The 26,372-nt window shown below is 54.3% G+C and overlaps 2 protein-coding genes across 2 annotated transcripts; one reads left to right on the plus strand and one right to left on the minus strand.

Annotated features, from left to right (window-relative positions):
* Positions 1 to 520: 520 nt before the first annotated feature.
* LOC113482751 lies at positions 521 to 13,998 on the plus strand. Its single transcript, XM_026853789.1, has 2 exons — positions 521 to 2,592; positions 12,482 to 13,998. Exons 1-2 carry the CDS (start codon positions 2,115 to 2,117, stop codon positions 12,655 to 12,657), a joined length of 654 nt encoding a protein of 217 aa, XP_026709590.1. The 5' UTR covers positions 521 to 2,114; the 3' UTR covers positions 12,658 to 13,998.
* A 6,837-nt stretch (positions 13,999 to 20,835) lies between these two features.
* LURAP1 (leucine rich adaptor protein 1) lies at positions 20,836 to 24,279 on the minus strand. Its single transcript, XM_026853891.1, has 2 exons — positions 24,226 to 24,279; positions 20,836 to 23,461 (listed from the first exon to the last, which is right to left on the minus strand). The coding sequence occupies exons 1-2, from the start codon at positions 24,277 to 24,279 to the stop codon at positions 22,772 to 22,774; spliced, it is 744 nt and encodes a 247-aa protein (XP_026709692.1). The 3' UTR covers positions 20,836 to 22,771.
* Positions 24,280 to 26,372: the final 2,093 nt, after the last annotated feature.

Consider the following 26,372-nt stretch of genomic DNA (forward strand, 5'->3'; position numbering starts at 1 on the left):
GTCACTTGTGAGAAGAAATTTTGAGATGTTGTAAAACAGTCCTGGGGGACAGAAGTCACTGTGATCTGATTTGTGCACACTCCAAGGGGAGCAGAAAAGCTTTTTCCTCGACATTTTCTTTGCTCCTGGGCTGTACAATCTGTTCATTACCTACCTGAGCCGTCGTGATTTTATTGTAAGGGAAAGATGTTGCCATTTTATTCTATACCCTTCCAACCCCCAGGCAGCTGGCAGGATTGCTGCTAGCTGGTAACACACACACAAAAAAAGTTAATTTTCTGCTATTATTTCTCAGAAGCTCCATTTGGCTGCATTCAGGCCTAATGTGGTGATTTCCTTGCCTGCACGACAGCTATTTCTTACATGGGGAAGCTGCACCAAAAAAAAAAAAAAAAGCACCTCCAAATATAGAAAGACAATTTCACCCTCTCTAAGATTTCCTCTTCCTCCTCTTTAAATAAGTCTCAGTGCCTTCAAACCAAGCTAGCTCCCCAGCGAAATCCCATTGCCAAGGCGGAGGTGATATGTTTGTAGGGAACCTGAACCAGTTTAAAACCATCATCAGGGTGACCAGGGACAGTCTGGCTCTTACCAGTTTACACAGCTAACCGGGGAGAGGAGATGGCGAGGGAGCTCTGCTCCAAACCCTCTGATCTTTCTGCAAATCAGGCATCTGGCTGCTGCCAAAACTTTTTTTGGGCAGAGGCTCAGGGGTGAACAGGGCTGTGGGGAGCATCATTCCCCCAGGATGCTGGCAGTGGGATTGATGATGTCCGCCCTCCTCCCGGCAGCGCCTGCGATGTGATTTCTCTCTGCCGGCAGCACAGCTCCCAGACAAAGGCTCTGCTCAGCGCTCGCGGATGGGCTGGAGCTGAGGGTCACCCCCGAGGGGTCACCACACCCGTCCCCATCGCTGCCTGAGCCCAGGCTGCCGCCGGGACACGCCGGCTGTGCCCCCATGCACATGCGTGTACCCACGCGGACCCATTCGCACCCTCTGGCTGCTCCCCACCTTCCCCTCCACCTCTCCGGGAAGATCCAGCAGCCGGACCGAGGCACGTCTTTTGGCATCGAAAGGATTAACTCCCCGGGAGCAGCGGCAGAGACTGAGCCTACGCTGCTGTCACGCATCGCCGGCTTCACCGCACGCCTGGGAGTTGTGGAGCCAACCTCTCGGCGGCTAATCCCCCTCGCTGCTGGTAGCCAGGGCGGCTGGGAAGAACGAGTGAGGCTATAGGGTGAAGGGACAGGAGGTCAAGAGGACAGGGAGGAGTGTACACACACACACACACGCATGCACACACCCCGCAGATGGCAGGCAGCGGCACTGGGTCGGTTGCCGTCTGCAGGGAGGTCCGTAGGGAGCCGAGCGCTGAATAAAACAAGCTGGAGCATCAGGCAAGCAGATCTGTTCTCTCGCAAAAGTCCTTAAGGCAAAACCCAAGAGTGGCCACTCCTCGTCTCAGCTGCCCTTCGGAGACCAGGCGCTGGGCTCACTGCTGTCATGGTCGTCGTCTGTTATTATCATTTTGTTTTTAAAGGAATCGATCAGGAGATGCCGGCAAAAGAAGTTGCTGAAAGCCAGGCTGGTGTGGCCGGGAGCTGCGTGCTGCTGGCTCTGCTGTGCACCGGGAGCAGCTGAACTTTGCGGGTTTTGAATATACATTTTCCTCTGCGGACGCTTCGGGCAGAGTTACGGGGAGAGTCACGGCACGGCACCACAGACCTTGCGCCTGCTGTTACCCAGACCATGTCCGGGGGACGGCAAAGGGGGGATTTCTGTCTCTCCGAGGACCATCACCAGTGAAAAGAAGCTGGAGAAAGGCAATTTATCTTTCTTTCCAGATGACTGAAAATACCTACAGGATCCTGTTTCTTCAGCTTTCATCAACGAGTAGCATCGGAGAGAGGCAGCTGAGGAACAAAAATGTTATCGGTCAAAATCATTTCAGCATCTACTTTTTCCCAAGGAACTTCATGCCCGTAGGGGTTTGCTGTGGGCATTTACAGAAGTGAGGACTGACATACCACAGATGCATCCCTACCGGATCATGTAAGAATTTGCAAATGAGAAACCTACCCCAGCGAGACCTTCTCTGCCCAGTTTGCCGTGCATGGTTTGGTGTAGGTACGGCAATTCTCACCTCTTTCTCCCCCTTTTAAATCTCTTGGGCTTGGAGATCTCTTTCCTCATTGCAATTATGATTATTTGCAACATCAGTGCCATCAAAGATTGGAGCACTTTCCTCTCCCAGATCCTTCCCAGCGTTAACAAGACTCTGAACTTGGTACAGCAAGTGGAAGCCACCACCAGCTCAGTGGTAAGTGTCCTCCAGGACCCCGAGCAGGACAACTACCTGTCCAACAGCCAGTCCATGAACTCCAGCAACTTCACAGCTGGCCTAGACCACTTGTTCCAGTACTCATACTCAGACAATGACCAGCTTTACAAGGAATACAAACCGCCTCCTCGAGACGCCATTCCTCTACCCAAGGCCGTCCTCTACCTTCTCATGGCAGCCCTGGTGGTGGTGGCAGTGGCATATGCCATAGTGGGGCATCTCATCAAGGACCTCATTCACGACTTTATAGGTGAGTGTGGACATCAGACATTGTGTGCATGTGGTCAAAAAGAGCCTGGTGCAAAACCTGGGGATGTTGGCTGGCATCACTCCTTTGATTTGGGTGGGTTTTAGATCAAGCCTTGACTCTTTCACATTTACAAGACTGTGAGTTTATCTGATATGCTGGATTCTCCAAACTGAGCTGTATGTTGATTAGCTTCCCAGAGAAAATCCTTGGGTTTAGCCCCCTCCTTAAAGAAATGAGACTTGTGCGTGTGTGTATAACTGTGTATGTGCGTAAGTCTGTGCTGCCAAACGATTGTAAAATCCATTGGCCAGTTTCAACTGAGCTTGGATTAGAGGTTTCCAAAAGGAAAAGTTTCATGGCAACAGATACCTGAGCACAGGGTAACAACCCACTAGTGCATTGTGAATGAAAAGCTGTCATATGAGCTTAACCCCTTATCAGACACCAGTGAATCCACAAACTCCTAGGAAACAGCTCAGCAGTCTGGCTCCCTTGTACAGCACCTGGCACAATCGTCAACAAATCTGTACAATGACAACTCAAACAGTGCACTTTTTAATGAGGTTTGGCTTCCCAGCTCTTTTGTTTCATCCTGTTGCTGATGAACAAGGTCCCTCGTCATTGGGGAGCAGAGCGCAAACAGTGCTGGCTGCAGCTGCCGTGAGCAGGCAGAGGTGCAGGCAGAGGTGCTTGGCTGCTTATGGCAAGCTCTCAGTGATACTCTTGTTTGCCCTATAATTTGTAAGGCCAGTGGTGCCAGGGAGTGCAGATGTGCTCAGTTCCCTTCTGAATCCCTGGTACTTTTGGTCCCCATACCCCTACAGCCAGCTCTCCATGTCCTTTTGGGGGACAGCGCCCTGCTGCAGGGACCTGGTGGCACTTTTCCAGCTTGGACAGGGGACCAGGAAGGATCCACAGAGGAATTTAAGCTCCTGGCTCCTGCAGATGTGCATACCCCTCCTGAAAACTCTGGGGAGCAATGTCCTCTGCAGGGGAGTGGGACTGAAATCCCTTTGCGCACGCCTTGCTCTGGGCCTGCCCCCCTGCCAGGGCTGAAGCCCTGCAGACTCCATCTCTGCAGTGTGAGGGAGATTACTCTCATCTGGAGAAAAATCTACGTGTTCATTCATGGTTCCCCTTTATTTCCCTGCTCCTGGGATGCAGGAGATACACACCAGGCAAAACTCCGACCGGTGCCTGTGGGTGGGCAGCACCCATGCCTTGCTGATGGGAGGGTAAGCCAAGTCCCTTGGGCAGGGGGTCATGACTGGGCAGGGGCCAGATCTGGGACATGGCTATTTGTGAGGAGGAGGTATTTGGGACAAGAAAGGTCGAACCTCCTGGCAGGGGCAGTGCTCAGGTCTCACATGAGGCTCAGCCAGGAAAACGGCAGGGAGCTGCTGCTGAGGAGTCTTTCTTTGCCTCAGCTGGAGGGGAACAGATACTGTCTTAAAGTGTTAAATATAACACTTAATCAGCAGTTTGCTGGGGTTGTAGTGTCTTTCGGCTCTGCTGCTCATCTGATTTAGCATTGCCTTCCCAACAAAGGTAAGCAGCAGGGACAGCACCTAAAATTACACTCCTATCCTGAGATACTCAAAGGACCAGGTCAGGCCAGGTTAGAAACCCCTCAGAGGTGGGAGCTGGTCCACTCGCAGAGGCCCCACAGAGCAGACACCCCTGCCCTGATTGCTGGGGTCCCTAATGCAGAAGAGCATAGAGGCAGGTGCTCAAAACCCCCAAAAGCCACATAAATGTCATGCCCCTGCGGGCAGGGAGAGAGGCTGAAGCCGCGGTCAGAGGCACCTGTGCCCCTGCCATGCTATTTCCAGCTCAGCACTAACACTCCCTTGTGACCTTGGGTACATTTTGCTTTTTGCCTTTCCATGGGACAAGGTCAGCAGGGTGCCCCTTCCCTCACAAAGCTTTGCAAAGGGACTTCCACAGCCTTTCACAGCACTGTGGCCGTCCCAGGGCTGGACAGGCACAGGGACAGCCTTGGGGTCTGCCCGCTTTCTTGGAAGAAGCCTTTTCCCAGCTGAATGCCCTTGCTGAGGGCAGAGCACCCTCCCTGCCCCGGGTGGAGGTGACATCTCTCTGAGTTAAGATCAGAAATCCAGATATGAGCTTCGACCCCATCCAGGCAGAGAGGAAGCATTTCCCAAACTCCAGCAGCACCCCTCAGTGCTGAAGGCTGACTCCAGCTCTTCCCCTACTTAGCACTCTGGGCCCATCTTCACACCATTTATACACTTAAAATGAGCCAGTCCTTGGAGAAGAGCGGACGGGGCTGTGTTTGTTAATGCTGCCAAGCAGCAAGCAGCCTTTAAAGAAAAGGTTTCATTTGAATGAGTTTGCATAAAATTACTTCAGGGACAGGACAGAGGGACCAAGGGATAGTAAATAAGAAGCTGGTCTATTAGCTGCCTTAACACAATGCCTGGATTTATATACTCGGCAGCAGCTCTAACTTCTGCTATCAGTGTTTCTGCACTAATCATATTTAGAAAGATACGGAGAGAGAAGGAAATAAGATGCCAAAGGGCTGGAGCCTGTTTCAGGGAGATTAAAGTGTGAATAGTTAATCGCTACTTTAAACAGTCACTCAGACATCAGGGATGATTTTGACTCCTCAATAACAGCTTGTAGGACATGGCTGGTGGAGTCAAAGCATCACCCAGCCCCGTGTGGGCTCTGGGCTCAGTTCGGGATGGTAAAGGAGCTCTTGGGATGCTGCTGAGCTCTTCCCCTGCAAAATCTGAATGGGTATTTGAGACACTGAGATGTCTCTCGCAGCTGCTTCTTAAAAATTCAATTAGAGTTTGTACAGGCATCCCCAGGGGGAGATGAATGCTGCTGCAATGCCCAGTGGTGTGGGTAGGAGTGGAGAATGGGAGGCTGCATTGGAGGAGAGGGAAAAATGTGTTGTTGAAGAGGAGGAAGGCAGAGCTCTCCTCCAGCCAGGGTGGGGATCCTGTCTGTCCTCATGCCCCAGACCACCTGGATATGGATAAGAGGGCTCTGAAAGAGCCCCTCCTCAGCTCTTCCTGGAGAGACCTGACTAAGGAGAGTCCAGAATACCTTAATTTCTCTCCAGTCCCTCCCTGCTTGCTCTAAGCCGACAAAGTCTCACGTTTTCAACTTTCCCAAAACTCAGCAGACCTCTCTGCTTGGGGATGGATGCAAGATCATCCATCCAAGCAGGAGGAGGGCTCCTGCATGAGTGCAGCTCAAAACTCACTACCAGTTAAGGCAAATTGGGTCGAAGCATTTGGAAAGCAGCTTAACTCGGGAGCACTTGGAAGCTGCCAGAGACGGCGCTGCGGCGAAGTGCCGGCTGGGCAAATGACAAGCCTGTCGCTAACCTACAAAGCGCCTAATTACTGCAATCCTTGGGAATCAGCCCGCCCTCCCTCCTCCGTCCCCAGCAGTTCACTGAATATTGCCCTTATTTAAACACACACACACACACACAAAAAAAAAAAAAAAAAAAGGATAAAAAGAGGGGGAGAAAAAAAAAGTTTGACTAGAAAAAAAGCTGTTGCCATGGAGATAGCGTGTGGTCCCTGGGAAAGCATCTCGCTGCCTGCGCTGGAACCACACGGGAAAGGGGCTCTTGGTTTGCGTAGGAGCTGATGCTTTGCGGGGAGACCTTTGTTGATGTCACCCGGTTCAGCTCTGTGTTGCTGTTCTCTGGAGGAGACCTTGAGGAAACTTTTCCTGCCCAGCTGGGGTAAGGCAGGGCAGGTTTGCCAATGCTGGCAGGACTTTGCTGGTCGATGACTTCAGGACTGCTTAAAACCCTAAGCCATTCTTGGAGTGGGGTCTTTCTTTTCTTTGCCCTTATGACCCATCAGCTATATTTTTATTTTTCATCCTTATCTCCATCCGCCACATTTCAGGCTTCTTTGGGAAACAGTCTCCTTGAACAAAGAAACCATGCATGAATGTAGGGTTGCTGAAAATAGCTGCTGGGTGATCCTGCAGGGACTCGGGATCCGCTTTTAATTGCTCCCACGCAGAACCACAGGGCTTTTAGGATAATTCAGCCTGTGGCAAGGATTGCAGATAGAATCTCTGGCCCATCAGAGAAGACTTAACATCTTCTTTTCAGGCTCTGTTTTGAGGATGATTCATTTGCTTCCCAAAGTTTTGGGAAAGAAGAGACTGTGTCGGGGATAACCCACCTCTGACACTAACCCTTGCCTCAGTTTCCTTTTTGGTACATGGGGGTGCATTAGGGGTTCCTTAGCCGATGTTTAGGGGTGCTGATGTCTAGCACTGGCTGCTGTAGGATGGCTTTCATGGGGTTAATTTCCACTCCCAGCTACTGTAATAACGGGCAGATGCCCCATCCCTGCATCCACCCTGGCAACACCATGGCTGCGGGCTGCGGCTGTCAGCTGGACAAGTGGCCACAGTGATCTGGCCCTCTAAAAAGCAGGTACAGGTGGCCCCACTCCAGGACAGCTATTTTCACAGCCAAATCCTTGAAGCACAAAGCCCGAGCAGTGGGATGGCTCCCAGCATGCGCTGCCAGGGATCAACCAAGGCTGGACCTCAGGGATGCACCATCTCACAACCGCGTTTCCATTCCTGACATTGTGTGGTCTGGCCGTGGGCTGCATCAGGTCCGTGGGGTGAGGACTGTGCCTTTCTATGCCTCTGCGAGTGCTGGTCTTCCTTGGGCTGAGACCAAGCACAGCTCCTCACCTTCTGGCCGCCTTCACTCCATCTCTGTGGTGAACGCCTAAGGCTGGAGGATGCGGAGAGCAACTAACCACTCCCAGGAGCACCCCTGCCTCCTGTGTACCGCACCTGAGACATCACCTCTCTGAGTTCCGCTCTCTGGAGCAGCAACACTGCCCTGCAGACAGGTCTGGGATCAAATGCAGGCTTTTTCCAGGCTTATACAGGTGCAGAGAAGCTATTTTTAAGATAATATTGTAAATAGTTGAAAGCCTTTCATGTGTTGCACCCTTTCTGCACCCGGCCCTTCATGCCGGTGACAGCTCTGCAGAAAGACAGTCCTTACCTGTCCATTGGCAAAGCAGTGTGCTTGTGTTACTCAAGGTGCAGGACAGCTTTGACTCTGCCAGCACGGCTAATCTAAGAAATTTCTGCAAAACGGGGAAAGAAGAACAGACTCTGACAGCAAGTTAATTTAGAAAGATGTGAATCTGGGGGGAAAGGGGGACTTCTTGCTAACAAATTACTACTGCCAGAGGCAGAGAGAGATTCTCCAACAAAACAAACCTGGGAGATATCTGCTGATTTTGCTAATGAATAAGCAGAGTCTGTTCTGTAAATGAGACAGATACAATGTCCAGCTGCGACTGCTGCATCGTGTCAAAAACATGAGGGATACCCTTGAACTCGTGTTCGTCGGGAATGCTTTGGCCAGAGCTGGTCCTGCCTTGCTGAAGAAGCATGAGGCAATTGCTGGATCGGGACCTGTTTCAAAGCAAGAGGTGCTTCTGCTCCTGGTGCTGGGAAAAGAGCTTTTTTAGTAGCTGTTTTCACACCCAGCTCCATTTAAAGCAAATAAAACTAGAGCATGAGTTTGTTTGTTCATCTAACGTGTTTCCCCTTCCGTTGCTTGTTTCCATCTCTGCAGGGAGTGTGAATATCTCACTCACCCATTTGCATTTAAATTTTAGCCCTTTCTCCCACCTCCCTCTCCTCTTCTGTTAAGGACATCTCTTTTCCAGTGATTGAAGTGCCTCATGGACATCCCACCTTGTCACCAATGAATGCAGGGGACCTGGTCACCCCACTGGGATGACACCAGGCATAGAGTATCCCTGTGCCCTGTGCACACAGCAGCAGGAGGCTGCTCCCCACTGCCTGCACTGTAAGGGGATTCTGAGCAAGGACTGTCTCTCATAGGAAGGGTAAAAGATGCTGTGATATCTGGGCAGTCCCAAAGAGTGTTTTTCTGTCCCCCAAAACACAGCACATCCCAATGGTCCTGCTTCCAGGGTTGCTGTTGAAGACTCAGGCAGAGTCAGGGAGTTGTAGGGGCACTTTGTGCCACATCACTCTGCTATTCAGGGAGGGACACTATTTCACAGCTGCTGATTTACCCAGTCTACCCTATCTCCTCTCCCCAGCTGCTTTGGATCAATTGCTCCTTATCGATCTCACCCCATCTCAGCACTTTCCACCTCGCCTTTCACCCTATAACACTTCAGCAAGCGTGCTGAGCCTCAGCAGCACCAGCAAGTGGGGAGAGATGTCTCTGGGTTAGATGCTGCTCCCCCAGCCTGGCCAAGAGAGTCGCTTTGTCTCTTTTATCTGAGACGTTCATACACGCCCGTATGCATGCCCTGATTTTGAAGCATGTGTTATGAGCTCCTTCCAGGGGCTGGGTAGGGGCAGTCAATTCTTTTTCTTACCTCCAAAATGTGACTATTCTGGGTCTGAGGGTGCCACTGCCCCAGAAGCACACCATGGGACCTCTGCTCACCCCAGCTCTGCCCGTGGGTATCCCAGGTTCATCCAGTGCCCTGGTTCATCCTGATATTGCTTGCCTTCTGGCTGGAGCCTGTGTGAACCTGAATGTGGGCTGTGCTCCGAACAAGTATTTATTTTTCCTCGTGGTGGCAATTGTGTCTATTGTCTGTTCCTCATGCAGACTCCCTGCCAGATGTAAGGGATGGAGAGAGAAGTACCTATTGTGATGCTAAAGGCTTCAGCTGCCTTCAGCGGGTCACCACTGTCCCTCAGCTTCAAGCTCCTCACCACCCTCCATTACCTGATTACACCCTCCTGCAGGGTTCATTGTTCAAGGTTTCTAACATGTGCTTGTGCATGATGTGAGGTTGTGCATCCCATACCATGCAAAGGTCCTTCTGCATCAGAGCAAGGTTTAATCCCACTGGGGCCAAAGATGTGCAGGTTTCCTCTCTCTACCCCCTTGTCTCTCCCCAGACATCCCGTGCGGGAACCTGTTTCTCAGCCACAGGCTGATTGCAGCCAGAGGGAGAAGTTGGAGAGGAGCGTGCACGGCTGGGACACAGACGGTCGCTGGCAGCTGGCAGGGGAGACGAGGGTGCTGACATTTTTATGGTTGTTTCTCCAGGGTCCTGCTGGCAGGAGATCCTCTGCCCATGGGGCCTTGCTCCTCTTTTCCACACATGGCAACGCGCTGAAGTTACAGGCCATAAATGGCCACAAATAACGTGTAATTGTGTAATTACTTCACTCCTTACTTACACAGTCAAATCATAAAGGCATCGCAGTAAATACCCTCTAATGACAGCCTAATTACATCTTCCTGCAGATTACCGGGTAATTAGATCCAGCAGGCTCCAGAAATAATTCCCAGGGAAGCAGCAGTTCGGATTAGCACTACAATCCAGCCCGCTCTTACCCAGGAATTAGGCTGCGGCAGCCTCACGCAAGCCACCTTCCCTGGGCACCCTGGCCAACCATGTCCCCTTTGGTGACAATGCACCGTGGCCATTTTCCCACGGAAACAGCTTTTGCTGAGACCCCCCGTGCTCTCCCCAAACACTCATCCTCTGTGTTTCTGCCTTTACCATGGTGCCACAGGACCGCGCCCTGCTCTTGCTGCTTCTGGTGCCTGCAAATATCACCACGGGTTCATTGCTTGGCCACCAAATGCCACTTCCCCTTGCTCGCAGGCATGCAAAACTCTTTGTTTCCTGTTGCACTCAGCAACCCTAATCCCAGGATATTTGGGGACCCATCACTTCTTTTTCTACAGGTTATTCCTCTTTGTCTCTGCCGGACCAGCCTCTGCTCCCACTGGAGTTTTATGGCTGACGTCAAGGAAAACAAGCCAAGACCTTTAATAGTATTTGTAGGAGGCAATCTTGTTACTGCCTTCCGGATCCTCCTCACGCCAAGCAGCTGTGTGGGGGCTGGTGTGAGCCTGGGAGGTCTTGGGGGCAGGAAGGGGGAGGGCTGTCCAGCCAGTGTAGATGCATCCTGGGCTGCAGGGCCAGGCTGGGAAGCAGCCAGTGGAGTTTTTGGCTTTGGTCTATATCTAGTAAATTCAAGCAAAATGGAGTCTATAAAGGAAAAAAGACCTAAATGAGCCTTCTGGGCTTGGCTGATTTCCTCACGGAAGGGTTGTGATGGGGAGCCCAGGCTTTGGTGGGGGCTGTGGACCATGCAAGTGAAAGCTAAATGCCCCAGTTGGGACTCTGGACAGACCCAGGGTTCCTCAAAAGCCTTTGGACCACATCTTTTATGAGATCCCTGATCACTCTTGCCAGCACTGTGGTAGCTGTGGGGACTGTGTTGGTTCTTCTCCTGCCCTTCCCATCACACAATCAGCAGACCCTGTGATGGAGATGAACAGAAAATGAAAACCAGAACAAACAGTCACTCTCTGGACACATCACCTGTGCCCAGCGTGGTGGGAGCTCTCTCCTCCATGGAGCCTGCACCCACATCTGGCCAGCCCATGCTGGCAGTGGGGCACAACCTCCTCCACTCCCTGTCTGGCCCCCATAGCAAGGGTGGACAGATGAGCATCACCCCAAAAGCCATGCCCTCTATGATCTTGGGGAGGACAAATGGCTTCAGGCTAAAGAAGAAAGTCAAATATCACACTGCAAAACCAACAAAACTTTTCAGTTTCCTTTAAAAAAAAAAAAAGAAAGAAAAAAAAAAGCTTTGGAGCTTTCACAAAAGCCCCAAAATTTGACCTATGGTGTACACACCAAGCACAGGGATGACCACAGGTCATTCCCGTGTCTCTGCTCACACCTGCAGCAATGCCTGGACACCACTGTTGACCCAAGAAATAGATCTTTCTCTCCCTTCACACCTGGGATCCCACCCTGGCATTTGCCATCATTCAGCTCAGCTTTGCTGTAAATCTCTTTCCACAGCCCATGAAAAAGGCAACGTCTCACCGTGATTGTATTTCTCTGGGCCTGCTCCACCAGGCAGCCTCTGTCCTTCACCAAAGAGCTCCAACTGAAATGCCCCATGGGAACAGAAAATACCCCATGCCACAAAGGAGAGAAATGTTATTTCTTGAGAGTGATCTACTGGCAAGTGAAAGGAGTCCCTCAGAAAAAACTACACCAGGCTGGTCCTTTTGTCTGCTTCCTGATAGCCGTCTCCACTTTATTTTGGGAGCAGAGCTGAAGCAGAGGGGTATTGGTGCTCCACTACCCACCACCACCAGGTTCTGTCCAGCCCCAGGGGCTCCTCTCTCCTCACCTGAGTTTCCCCAGCTTTGTTTTTTTCATTGCTGATGCCTTTCCATTACAGCTGGGCATGGCCTCCCACCACCCACATTTTTTTTTTTTTAAATAGACAATTGGGAAGCAGCACCACCTGCCTCCACTGAGCCACAGCCTCTTGTGCTGCAAGGGCACCACCATCCAGCAGCAACCACTGTATTTTGGAGGGGGATCGGTCACCCCCAAGGTTGTGAGAGGGTCTGAAGCCCTGGCATGGCTGTGACATACTTCTGTGGCAGATGAGCCATGTTGCCCATGCCTCCAGCCCCCCTTGGATGTCACACAGTTATTTAATCGTACCCTCTGTTTCTGACAGCAAAAATCCACTGTAGGAAATACATTGCCAGAGAGCCCAGATGCACACTTTGCTTTGGAGACACTTCATTTTCATTTTGGGGATGAACAGGGTGATTTCATCTGCCTAAGCTGGGAGGGATTCCATAAATCAGAGGCCTGAAAACCAGTCCAGAGCTGGGAACACAGCAGAGACCGTGGTACCAGGGGAGTGGAGGGGGCTGAAAGGACAGGGGTGGGCAAGGGACCCTCCTGGGGGGTGAACATCCAGAGGGAGGGGTAGGATGTAGCGATTTCCCAGCCAGCTTTGACTCTGGGAACAGCTGGAGGTAACCAAGGCCTTGTTTTGTGATTTTTCCCTCCTCCAGACTGGATCTTCGGTCCCAGCCCAGATGACAACAGCAACAAGAGCGACGTCAACTGCATCAGCAACAGCGTCAATGAGATGAGTGAGATGCCTGAGGCACCGCGGCACCGGGACCGCCAACCCCAGGACGTGGTCATTGCCATCGGCGAGACCTGCCACTTGCCGCAGCAGACGTGACCGGTGCAGTGGCCGAGTCAGGCAGGATGGAACAGAGGGATGGAGCGGAGTGTTGGAGCAGCGGGATGGTGCAGCAGGACAGCGCAGCAGCCACATTGCAGGACTGGATGGCGAGAGGAAGGGATGGGCAGAGCCAGCACCATGGAGCAAAGCCATTCTCACCCCGGTTTTGCCAACCTCTAAGGACCTTGCCAGGGCAGGCAGCATCACCCCTTCTCCCAGGCTTGTCAGTCCTGCTCTGACATCTGTCCGTGGGTTCATGCCCTTTTTTCCCTGTGAATAGCAAAAAAAAAATTGCAAATTCAAAATACACCCACCAAACAAAGCTCGCAAGAGAAATGAGCCAGAGAGGATCTGGGCAGTCATTTGGTGTGTGGCTGTCCCGCAGCATGGGGATGGGGTGGTGAAAAGGGCAAAGGAGACAAGGAGTCTGCATGAGAAACAGGGGTGTCTACATTTCTGGGGACAGACCCAGGACGTGGCAGGGAGCTGGGGCTACAGCATGAGCCATGGGCTGCAGAAAGGCACTTGAAAGGACAGTAGGAGCCAAATTCAGCCCGCTACATTGATGACCTGCCCAGGCCATCACTCCTCCCTTTAGTTTTGCTGCTCCAGCTCACAGCCCATTTCAGCAGGTATGTCCTGTGGCTCTGGGACAGCAGGGTGACAGCCTCACCTCCCCAGGGAGCCTTCGTCCCCATGCCCATGGCCAGGCCAGGGCACCACCTTCCCTCTGCCACCAGCTCTGGTTGAGCCCAGCATCCCCTGACTGGGAGCAGCCCTGCTGGGACATGGCATGCCCCTGTTCTCTGAGGAAAGTTGCTGGAGGGGAGGGCAAGGACCCACCTGCAGGAAACTTTAGCTCTTCATGGGGGAAAATAGCCCCTGTATAGCTGCATCTCTCAGATTTGTCCCCATATAGCCATTCCCCTCCTCACCCCTACGTTAGCTGCCACCATGAGGGGTGCTGGCCCTGCACTGGGGTCAGCCACATGTGCATGCACTGGTGGAGGGGGGAGACCTCCCTTGTCTCCCTGTGTACCTTCCCTGCCAGGGACCCGCCACCCAAAACTGCCCTTCTCTCTTCCTGTGACTTCTCTCTGCCCAAAGACATCCTTTCCCATTGCTAGCTCCAGGCAGATTTCTGCTTCCCACTTTTTAAAGGGGCTCAGGGGAAGCCAGCAGCAGCCAAGGTGGGGGGCGAGTTCCCAAACCAAGAGAGAAAAGGAGCATCCTGATGATTTCATTGATATTATAAGGCCAGCTCTTGCCCCGCTCAGGTTTTTAAACCAGGATCAATCCTTTCTCTGTATAGCAGAGCCTATAAATGAGCTGAGCTCATTCCTTGGTCCCAGTGTCTCTTCCTTATGAAGATCCCTTTGATTGCCACATCTTTCCTGAACTTTCCTGAACTGATGGCCCAGAGACCCAATCCTGGGAAAAGGCAAGTGGTCAGAACTTCTGCCTCTGCATTCAAGGAGACAATCCCTGCTTTTCCCAGCCTGAGGTACTCAGCACACCCCTAATAGCGGGGGCCAGAGCATCATTTTACCCTTCTGAAAGCGGTTAGGGAAAATGAATGAGGTTTCAACATCCTGCTCTGTTGGCTTTTAATGAGAGCCATTACCAGCAGTCCCATGCTGGGGCTTTGTCAGCTCTGCAGCAAGCAAAGACAGTAGGACAGTACCACAAACCTCCCCTAAATAATTAACCATTCCAATCAGATATGTCATTGCTGCCACCATCATTTTTTCTCTTTTTTTTTTGGCCCTGGGTTTGTAATGCAGCTGTCCTGGCACCTGCCAGCTGTCCTGCACTGGGGCAGTGATGCTGCGGCAATGCGAGGGGATGCCAGGGTGTCATCCCAGGTCTGTCAGCCCCTGGGAGCAGGGCTGCATTGCCAGAGCTGGCCGTGGACTGGGCAAACTGGGAAGGTCCAGATTCCTGAGGAACAGGAGATTGTATGGGGTGGAGGTGGGCTGGTTTCCTGGCTCCCCTGCCCTTTCAACATCTAGAGGCTGGGCATTGGGGTCACCCAGGGCTCCCCAGCCACTACTGGGGAGGGATGGTAAGACTGTGTGTCCAGCACTGGCACCACTCTCAAAGGGACTGGTCCTTGCCATGGGGAAATGCCACTTACCAGGCACAACTGGTCCCCTCACAGCTGCAGGCAACAGCCTGGGTCATATGTCTGCATTGGGGACCCATCACCCACCAGCTGCTGGAAATAAGGTGGAGGCTTCCCTGAGGATGGAGGCAGCCATCTCCGCTCCAGCCAGGTTCTTGCTCCCTTCCTGAGACATCTTGGGTGTCACATAACACAGTCTGACCCCAAGGAGACACTCCTGCACCAAGCAGCAGCTCGCACCCAGGGCCAGTGTGGCTGTCAGCAACCTCAGACCACCATCCTCCAAGCTGGAGGAGAAGGAAGGAGTCAAGCTCCCTCCTGTGGCCACCTGCACCGGGGTCTGCTGGGCTGCGCAAGGCTGGAAAAGGGCTGAGAGGAAGGCCCATCCCCTCCTCAGCCGGATGCAAGGAGGGATCCTGGTGCTGTGGTCATGCCCAAACCCGACCGAGCCCCCAGGTAATGTTATGACAGTGTGTATGGTGGGGGGAACCACTGACCGTCTCCCTGAGCCACAGGGTCACGCCTGGTCAATGCCAGGAACCAGGCTGGTGCTGGCGTGGTGCAGGATCCCATGGCTGTAGCTGCTTTCTCTACTGACCCGGCTGGAACCTGCCACACCCCCTGGTGTGTGGCAAAACCACAGAGGACACCAGTTTCCCACACCACTTTCCTTCGCATTGCCCCATCCCTGCATCACTGCCATCATCTGGCATCTGCTTTCCTCCTTTTCTCCCTAATGTGGGAAGGGGAGAGTTTGGAGACCAGTAGAAATGGGGCAGCAACCTCATCTGCTCTTCTCACCCACCAGGACCTCCACTCCGGGCTGGGCTGCCCCTCCCAGCCTTTTCCTTGTCCTCCGAGCAGGGGATGAGGGTCTGGCTCTCCCAAATAAGGGGCCCAGGGAGAACATCTGTGGGAAGGAATGCCCAGGACTGCTTTTCCCAGAGAAGGTTTTGGGGGATGCTGAGAGGGAAGGGGGCTGATGAGGGTGCCAGGCTGCTCCAACTGCTCCAGTTCCTGCACCTCTTCAGTGCAGGAGGTTTCTCTTTAAGTCCCTCTTTCCTCCCCTAAGCGCCTTAGGGAGCAGGGGCGAGAGATGCTGGTGCTTTTTATAACAAATAGCCATAATCCCCTCTGCTCACATCGCCTGCGCCTTCCTGCCCTGAGGCCCAGGGCTGAGCTTCTGAAATGGGGGCAGCTGCCCAAAATCTGCCTCAAACCCCTTCAGTTCCCAGCATTGCCTCTCTCCCAGGACACAGATCCCAGCTGGGGCTGGTTCTGGGCACAAAATCCCTTTGCAGAAGGCTTTGGAAGGCCACGAGCATTGCCCCCCCTTCCCAGTTTCAGCACTCTGCCAGGGACAGACAGACAGAGGCGCATGGATGAGCAATAGAGCAGCTGCCCAGCCTCTCCACTCTGCTGTGAGACTCACAGAGTTGGAACCAGCCCCACAGCACAGCCACAAGAAAGCCCTCAAGAGTGGGAGGAGCTGGAGGAGGCTGGGTTGGTTTTTTTCCTTCCAATCCCCCCTGCCTTTAATAAGAGGGAAACGGAGGCAGGGAGGGAGTGGGGAAGGGGCAGAGCACTCCTGGCGCCACAGCAGAGGAGCAGAGCCCTTTGCAGGGCAGCCTGTTAGCTTTAGAGGCTGACAAAGCTCCACACCTGGATGTAACCCCCAAGACCTGAGCTTTGGTGTTTTATCAAGGTCATTTTATCAAGGTCAAGGTCATTTGATGCTGGGATGGCTGGTTTCCCTTACCTGGGCTGCACCCATCCATGCTTCATCCCTGGAGACATAAGGGACTGGGAAGAAGGGATATGAAATGGGGCAGCAGGAAGTGTGATGGGGCAGGAGCAGGTGCCTGGGAGAGGTATATTCCACCTTCCATCCCTGTCCCAGTGCCCAGCACTGTCTCCCCACCCAGCCCAGCCCTAGCCCTCCCCCCAGAACCACAGCCATCTGTGGAGGACAGTGAGTGCTGCAGCTGCTTTGCTCCCACTTGGGGATATCCCCCTCTGGTCCTACTCCCCATCCTTCCCCATTGGTGTCCCCAGTGGGGACAGATCCCGACATCCCCCTGAGAGGTGCAGCATGGGCACATCAGCCCTGGCCAGGCAGCGTCCCTGTCCTCCCCTGCCAGCCCCTGCTGCCCTCTTGGTTGCCAAGCAATTTCTGCCTTAAGCAGCTCAGCTTTTATGTCTCTCCAGAGTCCCCCTGACTCTGCACCCTGCCATGGGGAACCCAACACATTTTTTAACCTTCTACTGTTTCTGGTTTACTGCCCACAGGAGATGCAATTTCCTCCAGAACCCAGGGACCAGGGGGTATCCAGGAGAGGGCAGCATGGGAAATCCTGCCTAAAACTGTTCAGACCCTGCCTGTATCGAGTTCCCCTGCTGCAGGCCTGGCCCCTGGCTCCCACAGCCTCTTTGCAACACATTTGATGTCATTTTCCCTTTAAACACCCCACAGGGAGTTAAAAAAAAAACCCTGGGGGGTTCTTCTGGGTCAGGCTGCCCTAAGAGGGTGAAAGAAGATTAATTTCTCAGAAGAGCAATTCAGATTTTTCTTCCCCTCCCTGCTGGGGACCGAAGCCGGGCTGGCGGGCAGGAGGCGGCAGCAGGAGCACACACATCTCATGGGCACAAGCAGCTTTTGGTGTCACCCCTGGAGTGGCCCTGAGCGGGGCGTCCCCAGGTACCTGCCCTGCACGGGAAGCAGGTGGGGACTCCTGCCAAGTGATGGGTCACACAATCGGGAAGAAGATGTCACATCAGGGACCCTGATGGGGCAGGATGGGTGCCCACCACCCAGGAAGGAGGAAGGGCAGGGCTGTGCCACCGCTCCTTCCTGGCATCCTGGATGGGCTGGAAGCGGGGCACAGGCAGGGAACCAAGCAGGTCCTCGTCACCCATCCATGCCCACACACCCATGAGCCCCAAGCAGTCACACTTGTTTTTCACTCCCAGGGAGCACTGGGAAGCTCTAAAGCCAAAGGATTAGTCTCCAAAGCAAAGGCCTGGCCTGCTGCCAGCCCGGTGAGATGTCTCCCAGAGGCTCAGCACGCTCCTGGCTCATGCTCCAGCTTTGCCCTGGTCACTCAGCCGCTGACACCAAGAGCAGACTCAGGGGGGATCTCGGGGGATCCCACAGGTGGGGAGGAGGCAGGAGGTTACCATGAGAGTCTCGCTTGGTGCCTGAGCCACTCTGAGCAGTTGGAGCATCCCCTGCTTGGTGTGGCTTCTCCAGTGTGTAACAGAGGTTGAGCACATGCTTCAAGCATGCCCTTTCCTTAGAAGACTGGCGCTGGGGTATATCTCTCCCTTCTCCTGGCTGCCTCTTTGCATAAAACCTGTAGGAGGTTCCTGCTTTTGGAGACCTGTAACCCTGCAACAGTGGGAAAGAAAAGCTGGAAACCAGATGGAAATTCAAGACACAGGAACCCCACACAGGGCTGGTTTAATCCTGTCCTGGGCAGGGCATGGGGAGCAGGCTGGAGGAGAGCTGGACGATGGGTCAGCCTGGGTGCCAGGTCCCCCAGGACTGGGACTGAATGCTGTCCTGAACTGGAGGTGGTTTTAGCATCACGGGGCTCTCCCTGGGGATCACCTCCTGACTCCAACCAGCACCAACACTTCAACCTTGTCCAGGACACCATCCCCAGTGCCAAAATAGGGCAGGCTGGGAGCAGGGCTCAAGGGCATGACCAGCCCCTCCTGCCCCATTTGTTGGCCTCTCCTGCCCCACGCTGCCTGCAACGGGTCAGGCAGTGCAAGCCCAGGTCTGCTCACCGCACTGCTTCCCAGTAAAGCTTACAGAGCACCATGGGGCGCGTGGGCCTGCTGCTCCCCAGGGAGCTGGGTGGCCTGGGAGGCACTGCCACTGTGTCACTTCATCACACTGCTCTGCCTGAAAACTTTCTCACGAGGGATTCGATTTTCAGGCAGTTCACCCTGCAAAGCAGCCTGTGCTCAGCTTGGGGGAACCAACAGGCACGACAACGTCAGCCCCGGGTTAGACTTGCTTCATCTGGACATTTTCTTATCTTTTCCTCTCTGAGCAGCTGGTGACAGAGGCAGAGCCATGGCAGGGAGGTCTGAGAGAAGACGGTGGTTGTGCAGGGCCCCCATTTTAGAGCAGCCCCAAGCAGCTACAACACATGGAGTTTGCCTTCCAGCATCTGATCCCTGAGCAATGCACACAGAATAACACAAGGGAAAACAGAGAGCATTCCTCCCAGCACCGAGGAGGGTGAGGGTGCCAGAATCCAGCCCTGCAGGCTGCACTTGCAGCCACATATCCCCTGAACCCACTCCCCACTCGGGACACTCCACAACAGCACACTCCACGCCAGCAAGTGTAGGGTTGTGTGGGGCCACAGAGCTGCCAGACCAAAGGCCACAGTAGTTGGTAGAGGGGCTGGGTGCACCTCCTCTCCGACCAGGCTCTTCCCCCCCTCCACCCCAGGAAAAAGTTATTTTCACACTGCCTGCCTGCAAGAACTAACATAAATTGCTGAAATGGCTGCAGTGCTCAGGGGACAGGCCCTTTTGGAGCCAAGCTGCACACAGGGAGGGGAAAGCCCAGGGGACTTTTTAATAACTAGCAAGGGGAGCTATTAAAGTGTTTTACTGCCTTGTTAAGACAGTCTAATCTCTGTTTATATCTTTAAAAAAAATTGGCTTGTCAGTGTTTTTATTGTAACAGAGGTGGGTGTTTTCTGGCCCTGGCTGGGAATACTGCCTGCTTTATCTGCTTGTTTTCTTACCTGATACCAGCACTGAACAGCCCAAGAGCAGTCCAAGGGCAGCAGCAGGCAGGGCCAGACAGACTGCTCCTACCTGGGCAGCAGTGAGGAGACAGACTGCGGATCTGTGCTGCAGACTGTTTCCCATCCTTGGGTGCTCTGCACCCCATTGTTGCACCCACCTTCCAGCAAGACGAAGGTCCCCAGGGTGTTTTCCCAGGGCAGGTTTGGGACATACTGGCTCTGCATGTGCCTGGGCAAAGCTCAGAGGTGGGTTACCCCTTGTCCAGGCAGCCCAGACACAGGGCATGGGGTGGCAGGAAAACAGTGAGATCTCATCCACTCCTCCAGCTCCAAGGGCTGGGATTAGGGGGATACCCAGATTCTGGGGCTACGGCCAATTTAGGGTCCTGCAAGCTAGGCTGAAGAGTCCATGCCCAGGGGAGCCCCAGCAAAGGCTCACTGCAGCAATACAAAGCTGTCTGACTGCCAGAGTCTAGGTTCGGAAGAGGAATGGTCTGGGCATTTTGTTTCTAAGGTTTTCTTTATTTTATTTTATTTTTTACCTCAACCCAGCAGAAAATGGGGAAATCCTACCAAGTCCTACTGGCTCCAGCATCCACCTCTCCATCTGCAAAAGTTCACGATTTCAAAGCCAGGAGCCGGAACGGATGCTGAGGCCGGGATGGCAGGGCTGGATAAGCCACTTGCGTTTTCTTTGGAAAGGCTGATGTTTGCACGAGCACCAGCTCTAATGGTTTTAAAGGGACCCACCCAGGAGCAAATCCCAAAGCCTGAAATCAGAGCTCTGGCTGTTCCTGCCCTCAGCTGGGCTGGAGAAGTCTCTGTCTTACACCATGTCCCGGGTAGAGGAGGCCACAGGAGCCAAGGCTGTGGCTGCAGAACAAGGGACGGGAACAGAGACCCCAGCATGGCTAATGGGGCTGGCAAACACCTAGAATGATCTTGCTTGGAAATTTGGGACAGGAAGGGTAAACCTGCTGTTTAGCTGGAGACACAGTTCAGCCGAGCCCATCTGCCAGAGATCCAGTCTCACCAGCATCCTTGGTCCCAGCAGATGTGCTCTGGTAACCAGCTGCTTCAGGAAGCATGACTTTTATGTGTCACCACTCTGATGTGAGAAGGGACAGATCCCCACACACACGGTCTGTGCCTGTACCAGCACTGGGGCTAAACCTGCCCTGCCTGCAGAGCTACCAGCAACTCCAGAGCATTTCAGACCGGAGTCTCTCCCTTTCTTCTAGAAACCACCATGAGCTCCGCAAAGCATGGACAGTGTGGCCTGGGAGAAACACTACCATTTATTAAGCCAGCTATTTTTTGTTGAGAATGATTTTAACAGCGCTGGAGGACTTACCCTGTCTCCCCCAGGGACCCTCAGCTGATTTATTGCATGCAGGGCTAGAAGTAAAGCAGGGGACAGACAGCCTTGTGGGACATGGTGGCTCAGCAGCAGTTGCGGAGCTACACAGGAAGCCATGAGCTGCTCACAGGTGATGTCAAGCCAAGCACAGCTGCTCCGGAGCAGGCAGATGGGATGCTTGCATAGAGCAACCTGGTCCCAGTTTGCTGGGATTCCCCCAAGTCCATGTCAGGTGCCGTCTCCAGGAATTTTGGATGTTGTCCTGCTCTCCATGTCCATCCAGGGAAGCCCTGAGGATTCGCAGGAGAAGGAAGGGTGCTCAGGGGTCTCGGCACAGAGGGTAGTTTCCACTGAAGGTGCTGCTTCAGAGACACAAAGCTGGACCTGTCATGCACCTGACCATCTTCCTAACCATGGCCAGCTCACATCTTGCATCTAGAAAGAGTCACAGCCAGGCCTTCCCTCTCTCTTGGCTTCCTATTGACATCAGGAGATGTCCCCACTCCCATCACCCCAGCAGGGAAAGATCCAGGCTGCAACCCACAGAGGAAGGGGAACGATGGCACCGTGGCGAGAGCAAAGCTGTCACAGCAGTCAGCTGGGGACAGACACACCCACGGGTCATGAAGCCAGGACCCCCAGGGTTGTCAATGCACATGGAAGAGTCGTTTCCTTGAAGCAGGGTGCTGCAGGATGCTCAGAACTTTCCCTGCATCATTTGGCGAAGGCAACAGGCTCAAGCTCTCACACAGCTCCAGGCTGCAAGCCATGCTTTACAAGCCAGTGAGGTGTGTACTGGGAGGCATGGTGGGTGGACAGTAAAAGGCACAGGCAGAAGAAGCCAAGGCTAAAAAGACAGAGAAGATGTCTCCACGACAGGGTCGCTGGAAATCCACCCCAGCAGAGGAGCCTCATATTTCTGGGTGCTGGTAGGGGACAGAGACCTGGTGCCATTCAACACACAGACGGAGAATCCCAGCCATCGCCTCCATCACACTGCATCAGGGGAAAGCACAAGCCTTTCTGAGTCTGAGCCCTGCAGGCTCTGCCAGGCTGCTTGTGACAGTCCAGAAACAAACTGGGAGAACTGGATCTCCATCTCCCACCCAGTGCTTTTGCACCACCATCCTTCCTCCACAGGGCATGGACAAAGGCTTCCCAGTGCAACAGGACCAGCTACAGTGACTGCCCTTCAGATTGGTTTCACAATGGTGTTTAAACCAAGCAGGGCTTCACCCACAGGGAAGAGGGTTTTAGCATCCACCATATGCTGTGGCCAAACCCCAGGTGCCCCAGGTCAACTCTACCCCGGATGGACACTGGCCCTGAAGACAATGATGAAAATGAGCTCATCCAACAGGGATACCCTGCTGATGGTCCTGCTCTGCACCTCACACTGAGCATGCTGGTGCCACCAAGCTGTGGATGCATGAGAGCATCTCCTGTCCTCTCTGGGTAGCCAGTTTGGGGGAAGGGTCCCCACTTTTTGCAGACAGGAGGCTGAGGAATAGAGGGGAGAGGTCCCAGAAGTCCTCCTTTCTCAGGTTTCCCCACCAACCCTTCCCCACCACCAACATCAAGGACAACAGAGAAGTGATCAGCCACCTGCAAGCACTGCCCCAGAGCAAAGGATTAAATTTACAGGGACCCACCTCTCCCAGAAATTTGCCACAGGTCAGACACCCCCTCCCTTAAGGCTACATCACCAAACACTGACAGGGGCATCAGAGGAGCAGTGCAACACCACCAAGCCAGACTGTCCCCCTTGTCCAGCCACCCAAATTCCCCCAAGCAGAGACAAGTGAAGCAGAGTGGGCAGTTGGGAGAGCTGGACTGGGAAAGTGAAGCCATGGGCTACAAGAACGTCACATCGTCCTGAGACTGGAGCCAGCGCCAGTGGGCATCGTACTCCAGGTGCAGTTTGCTGTTGAGTTTGCAGTTCTCAAAGTCAGGCTCGGCTTTCTGAGCCTTCCCACCCGGATTCCCCTTCCCCAGCCTCTCCCCAGACCCCGATGGAAATTTGGTGTCTCTGCCTGGTTCCTGAGAGGAGGGCTGCTGGCCCAAATACCCGTTGGCCACCTGGGGCTCCTTAGCAAACCGGTGATCCTGGGGCACCCCGGGTGGGGAGAGGTCCACGTGAGGCCACTCGTGCTCTGCTTTGCCCTTCTCTTGCTTTGCAAGACCCCTCTCAGTGTCAATCCTGACCCAATCCTGCTCTGCCTTGATCAGGGCTCTGCCCGGTGTGGATGCAGCAGCGGTTTCGGCAGCGTTTTGGGAATACTCATCCATGTCATCGGCCAACGTGTCCAGGTAGCTACCAACGGAGATACTGTCCAGCTTGTCATTTGGGTCCTGAAGGCTGTCCCAGCTGCCCCGCCGCGAGGCTGCCTGGCTCTCCACCAGGCTGTACTGGCTGCTGGCCAGGCTGCTGCACCGGCTGGTCAGCGTGCTCCTCTCCTCCAGCAGCCACTTCACCGCCTCGATGCCCTCATTCACCACCACCAGCTGCTGCAGGATCTTCACGTCCACCGCTCGTAGGTAGGCCTGGCAGGGAGACAGAGAGTGCAGGGCTTTTGAGGGGACCAAGGTGACCCCGGTGGCTGAGGGCCCTGAGTCCCAGCCCAGCCTGGCAGAGTGTCACCATGGTGGCCACAGGTCTCCTGAGCTGCCTCATGAACAGCACTTATGTCACTGTCTCCTACAGGGACAGGGGTAAGCAAGGAACTAGAGGCACTGGGTGCAGATCTGAGCCCAGAGCATCCTCCAAGCCCTGGGAGGCAGCTGGCAGGGCAGGAGGGACCAGGCAGGAATGGGGAGGGACATTGCTCAGATCTGGCTGGACCATCAGCACCTCCTTGGGCTGTTTCCGCTGGGTCCCTTCATGCATTTATTTCCCCCTTCTAGGGTCTGATCCAAGCCTGGTGACAGTGTAACACAGCATGATTTGGAGCCTGAGACCCAAATCACTCCCAGAACAGGGGAGGATGGTGTGGGGGACAGGCACTGCTGATCACACCACTCGCCTTGCCGACTCCTGCCCCTCCGAGCCTGGGAGAAGCTCTTTGCAAGACTTCAGTTGCTGCAGAAACATCTGTTTTCCTAACGGAAAGCCCCACATGCCAAGACATTCCTGTCTGTGTGATACTGGCCGCCGAAAGCCACTGGATTTCCCCTACTCAGGACGCAAATATTTTGCCAGGAAAGGGAATAAAGTGGCGGCAGGGGGAGAGGGAGGGAAACCCATTGCAAGACAGGTACAGGCAGCCTGAGAGTGGTGGATGCCCACGGGCTCATTCACAAACACACACCATCCCCATTCCCAGCAAGCTGCAATGGAAATCCACACGGTCCCCCGGGATCATTTGTAAGCACAGCGCCCCGTCCCCAGCATCCGGTACCCTCAGTCACCCGCCCGCCCACGGGTGACCCGCCGGTCTCTCGAGACCCCTGTCTCCGGTCCCACAGCAAGAGCAGCAACAAAAGCATCTGAGGAAGGAGCCTGGGAAAACCCCAGCCAAGGTTTGGCACTTATGCCTCTCAATCCAGAGGACACGAAAAAAGGGGCAAAGATTTGTAGAGAACCGACACCAACCCCTCATTCCCTCCCCACGCTCCTCAAGCTGGATTTAAATAAAAAATAGCAGCAATGTGCCCAGACTGGGGCAGGAGCCAGCTTTGAAGTGCAGAAACTTCCTTTCTAGGCAAGTTATTTCAAAAACTGCCTACAATGGACTTTTCTGCACGCGTTGCTAAAGCATCTGGCCTTGGCAGGGAGAAGATGTGGGAGGAAGAAGTCTGGGAACCCCTGATGGGGGGGTTCCCCATTTTTCTCTGCCTCATGCAACTGTGGCTGTCAGAGATGCCAGGGGAGCCACCCTGAGAGCAGAGGGTGGGAAACTGCACCCTGCTTTCTATGCTGTTTGCTGAAAAGAGTCAACTTTTGATTTGCTGCTACTTCAGATCAGCCTGACCTCTGCCATTGCACTCCAAAAAAAACCCTCTCCAGCAAATCAAGGTTAGCATGGGAGCAGACCTAGGTCCAGCTGCTCCCTATATTCCTCCAGATGTGGTAATGGATGCACCACACCTACCCGTACCTATCCTAAAGCCCTCATGGTGCTCCCAGCACGTGCCCACCAGAATCCGGACCCAGGACAGCAGCAGCGTCCAGAGGGGAGGGAGCCAACAGCGGTCCTGAGTGCGTGGCAGGGGGCAGAGGAGACCAGCCTGGATCCCTGCTCCAGGCTGTGACACCCTGCACTGCTGCTGTGCCTCAGTTTCACTGTGTACATCCTGCAGCACTGTCCTCCTCCACATCCAGAAATGTCCCCCCTCTCTTTCAAAAGGGACCCTATGGGCGGGCGGTGCAGGGGGGACCATCATGCTCTTCCCCACACTCTCTATGGACAGGCAGAGGGGGGAGAACATCCCTCAGGGGGGGATATGGTCCCGCTTCCCTCCCTCTGGCAGGCACCATCTCCCTTCGAGATATCTAGCCCCAGGGATAAAACATCCTCCTTGGACCAGGTGAGAGTGGGAATTTGCTATCTTCTCCTCCCACTGCCCAGTCCTAGGTCAGCTTCTCCTTTGAGCACTGGGTTTGCAGGTCCCTGCTGGGGCAGGGTGGGGATGGGACATGGACAGATTTTGGTTCCTGTTCATGGGGATGGTGAGATGGGGGGAGCCCCATGCTGGGCTTTGGGCACCCGGATGCCATTCCCAAGCTGTTGACCTGGGTGTGAGGTGTCCCTGCTTCTTCACCGGCCGGTGAGAAGAGCCAGGGCAGAGAAAGGAAAAGCCCTTCGGAGCTGCAGTTCATAATGTGCGGCCAAAGCCAGGCCTCGCAGAACACGCGCTGACCCTGCCTGCACCTGGGCAGGGCAAACACGGCTGCTGCTTCCTCCTCCTCCTCCTCTGAGCAACCCAGGGCCCGCAGACCTTTCTCCTCTGGTCAGAGTGCAGCCTGAGAGCCGGCAGAGAGGGAGGATGAAGGCAGAGGGAGGATGAAAGCAGAGGGAGGATGAAAGCTTTTACACCGATGGGGAATACCAATCTGGCCGAAGTGTGGGTGCGGAGGGCTCAGGCTGAGTGGGCCCCAGCCCCCCGCGTGGCAGGCAGGGTTGCTGGCATATTTAGCCTGTTTCCCTATGGAAACGCTGCTCATTCCCTCCCGCTAGCGTCTCTGTGCGTGGGAGAGTCCCTTCCCCCAGCTGCACTTGAACCCATTGCCCAATCTCGCCACGTTTCCCGGAGGCGCAGGCATCGCCGGTATTTGCTCCCTCCGCAAAAAGAGGGAGGTGAGAAAGCTGCCACCGGCACTCCCACGGTCCCCGGGAGAGGCTGCCACCGGCGCCCAACCTTCTACTAGCCACTGGAGAAGCCCCAACAGGAAGTAAACCCCGGGAAAGTTCCCAGTGATGCTTGTGCCTTGTCACCCAGGGGGTGACACCCGTGG

Source organism: Athene cunicularia (genome assembly GCF_003259725.1).
Source record: "Athene cunicularia isolate RWA chromosome 8 unlocalized genomic scaffold, athCun1 chr8_part1, whole genome shotgun sequence".
In the NCBI taxonomy this organism is placed as follows: Eukaryota; Metazoa; Chordata; class Aves; order Strigiformes; family Strigidae; genus Athene; species Athene cunicularia.

Coding starts and splice junctions, on each gene's coding strand:
- LURAP1 (XM_026853891.1), bottom strand. CDS start 24,279: ATGATCCCGGGGGACCGTGTGGATTTCCATTGCAGCTTGCTGGGAATG. Junction 23,462..24,225: donor GCTTGCTGGGAATGGGGATG/GTGTGTGTTTGT, acceptor TCTCCCTGCCAG/GCCTACCTACGAGCGGTGGA.
- LOC113482751 (XM_026853789.1), top strand. CDS start 2,115: ATGGTTTGGTGTAGGTACGGCAATTCTCACCTCTTTCTCCCCCTTTTA. Junction 2,593..12,481: donor CCTCATTCACGACTTTATAG/GTGAGTGTGGAC, acceptor TCCCTCCTCCAG/ACTGGATCTTCGGTCCCAGC.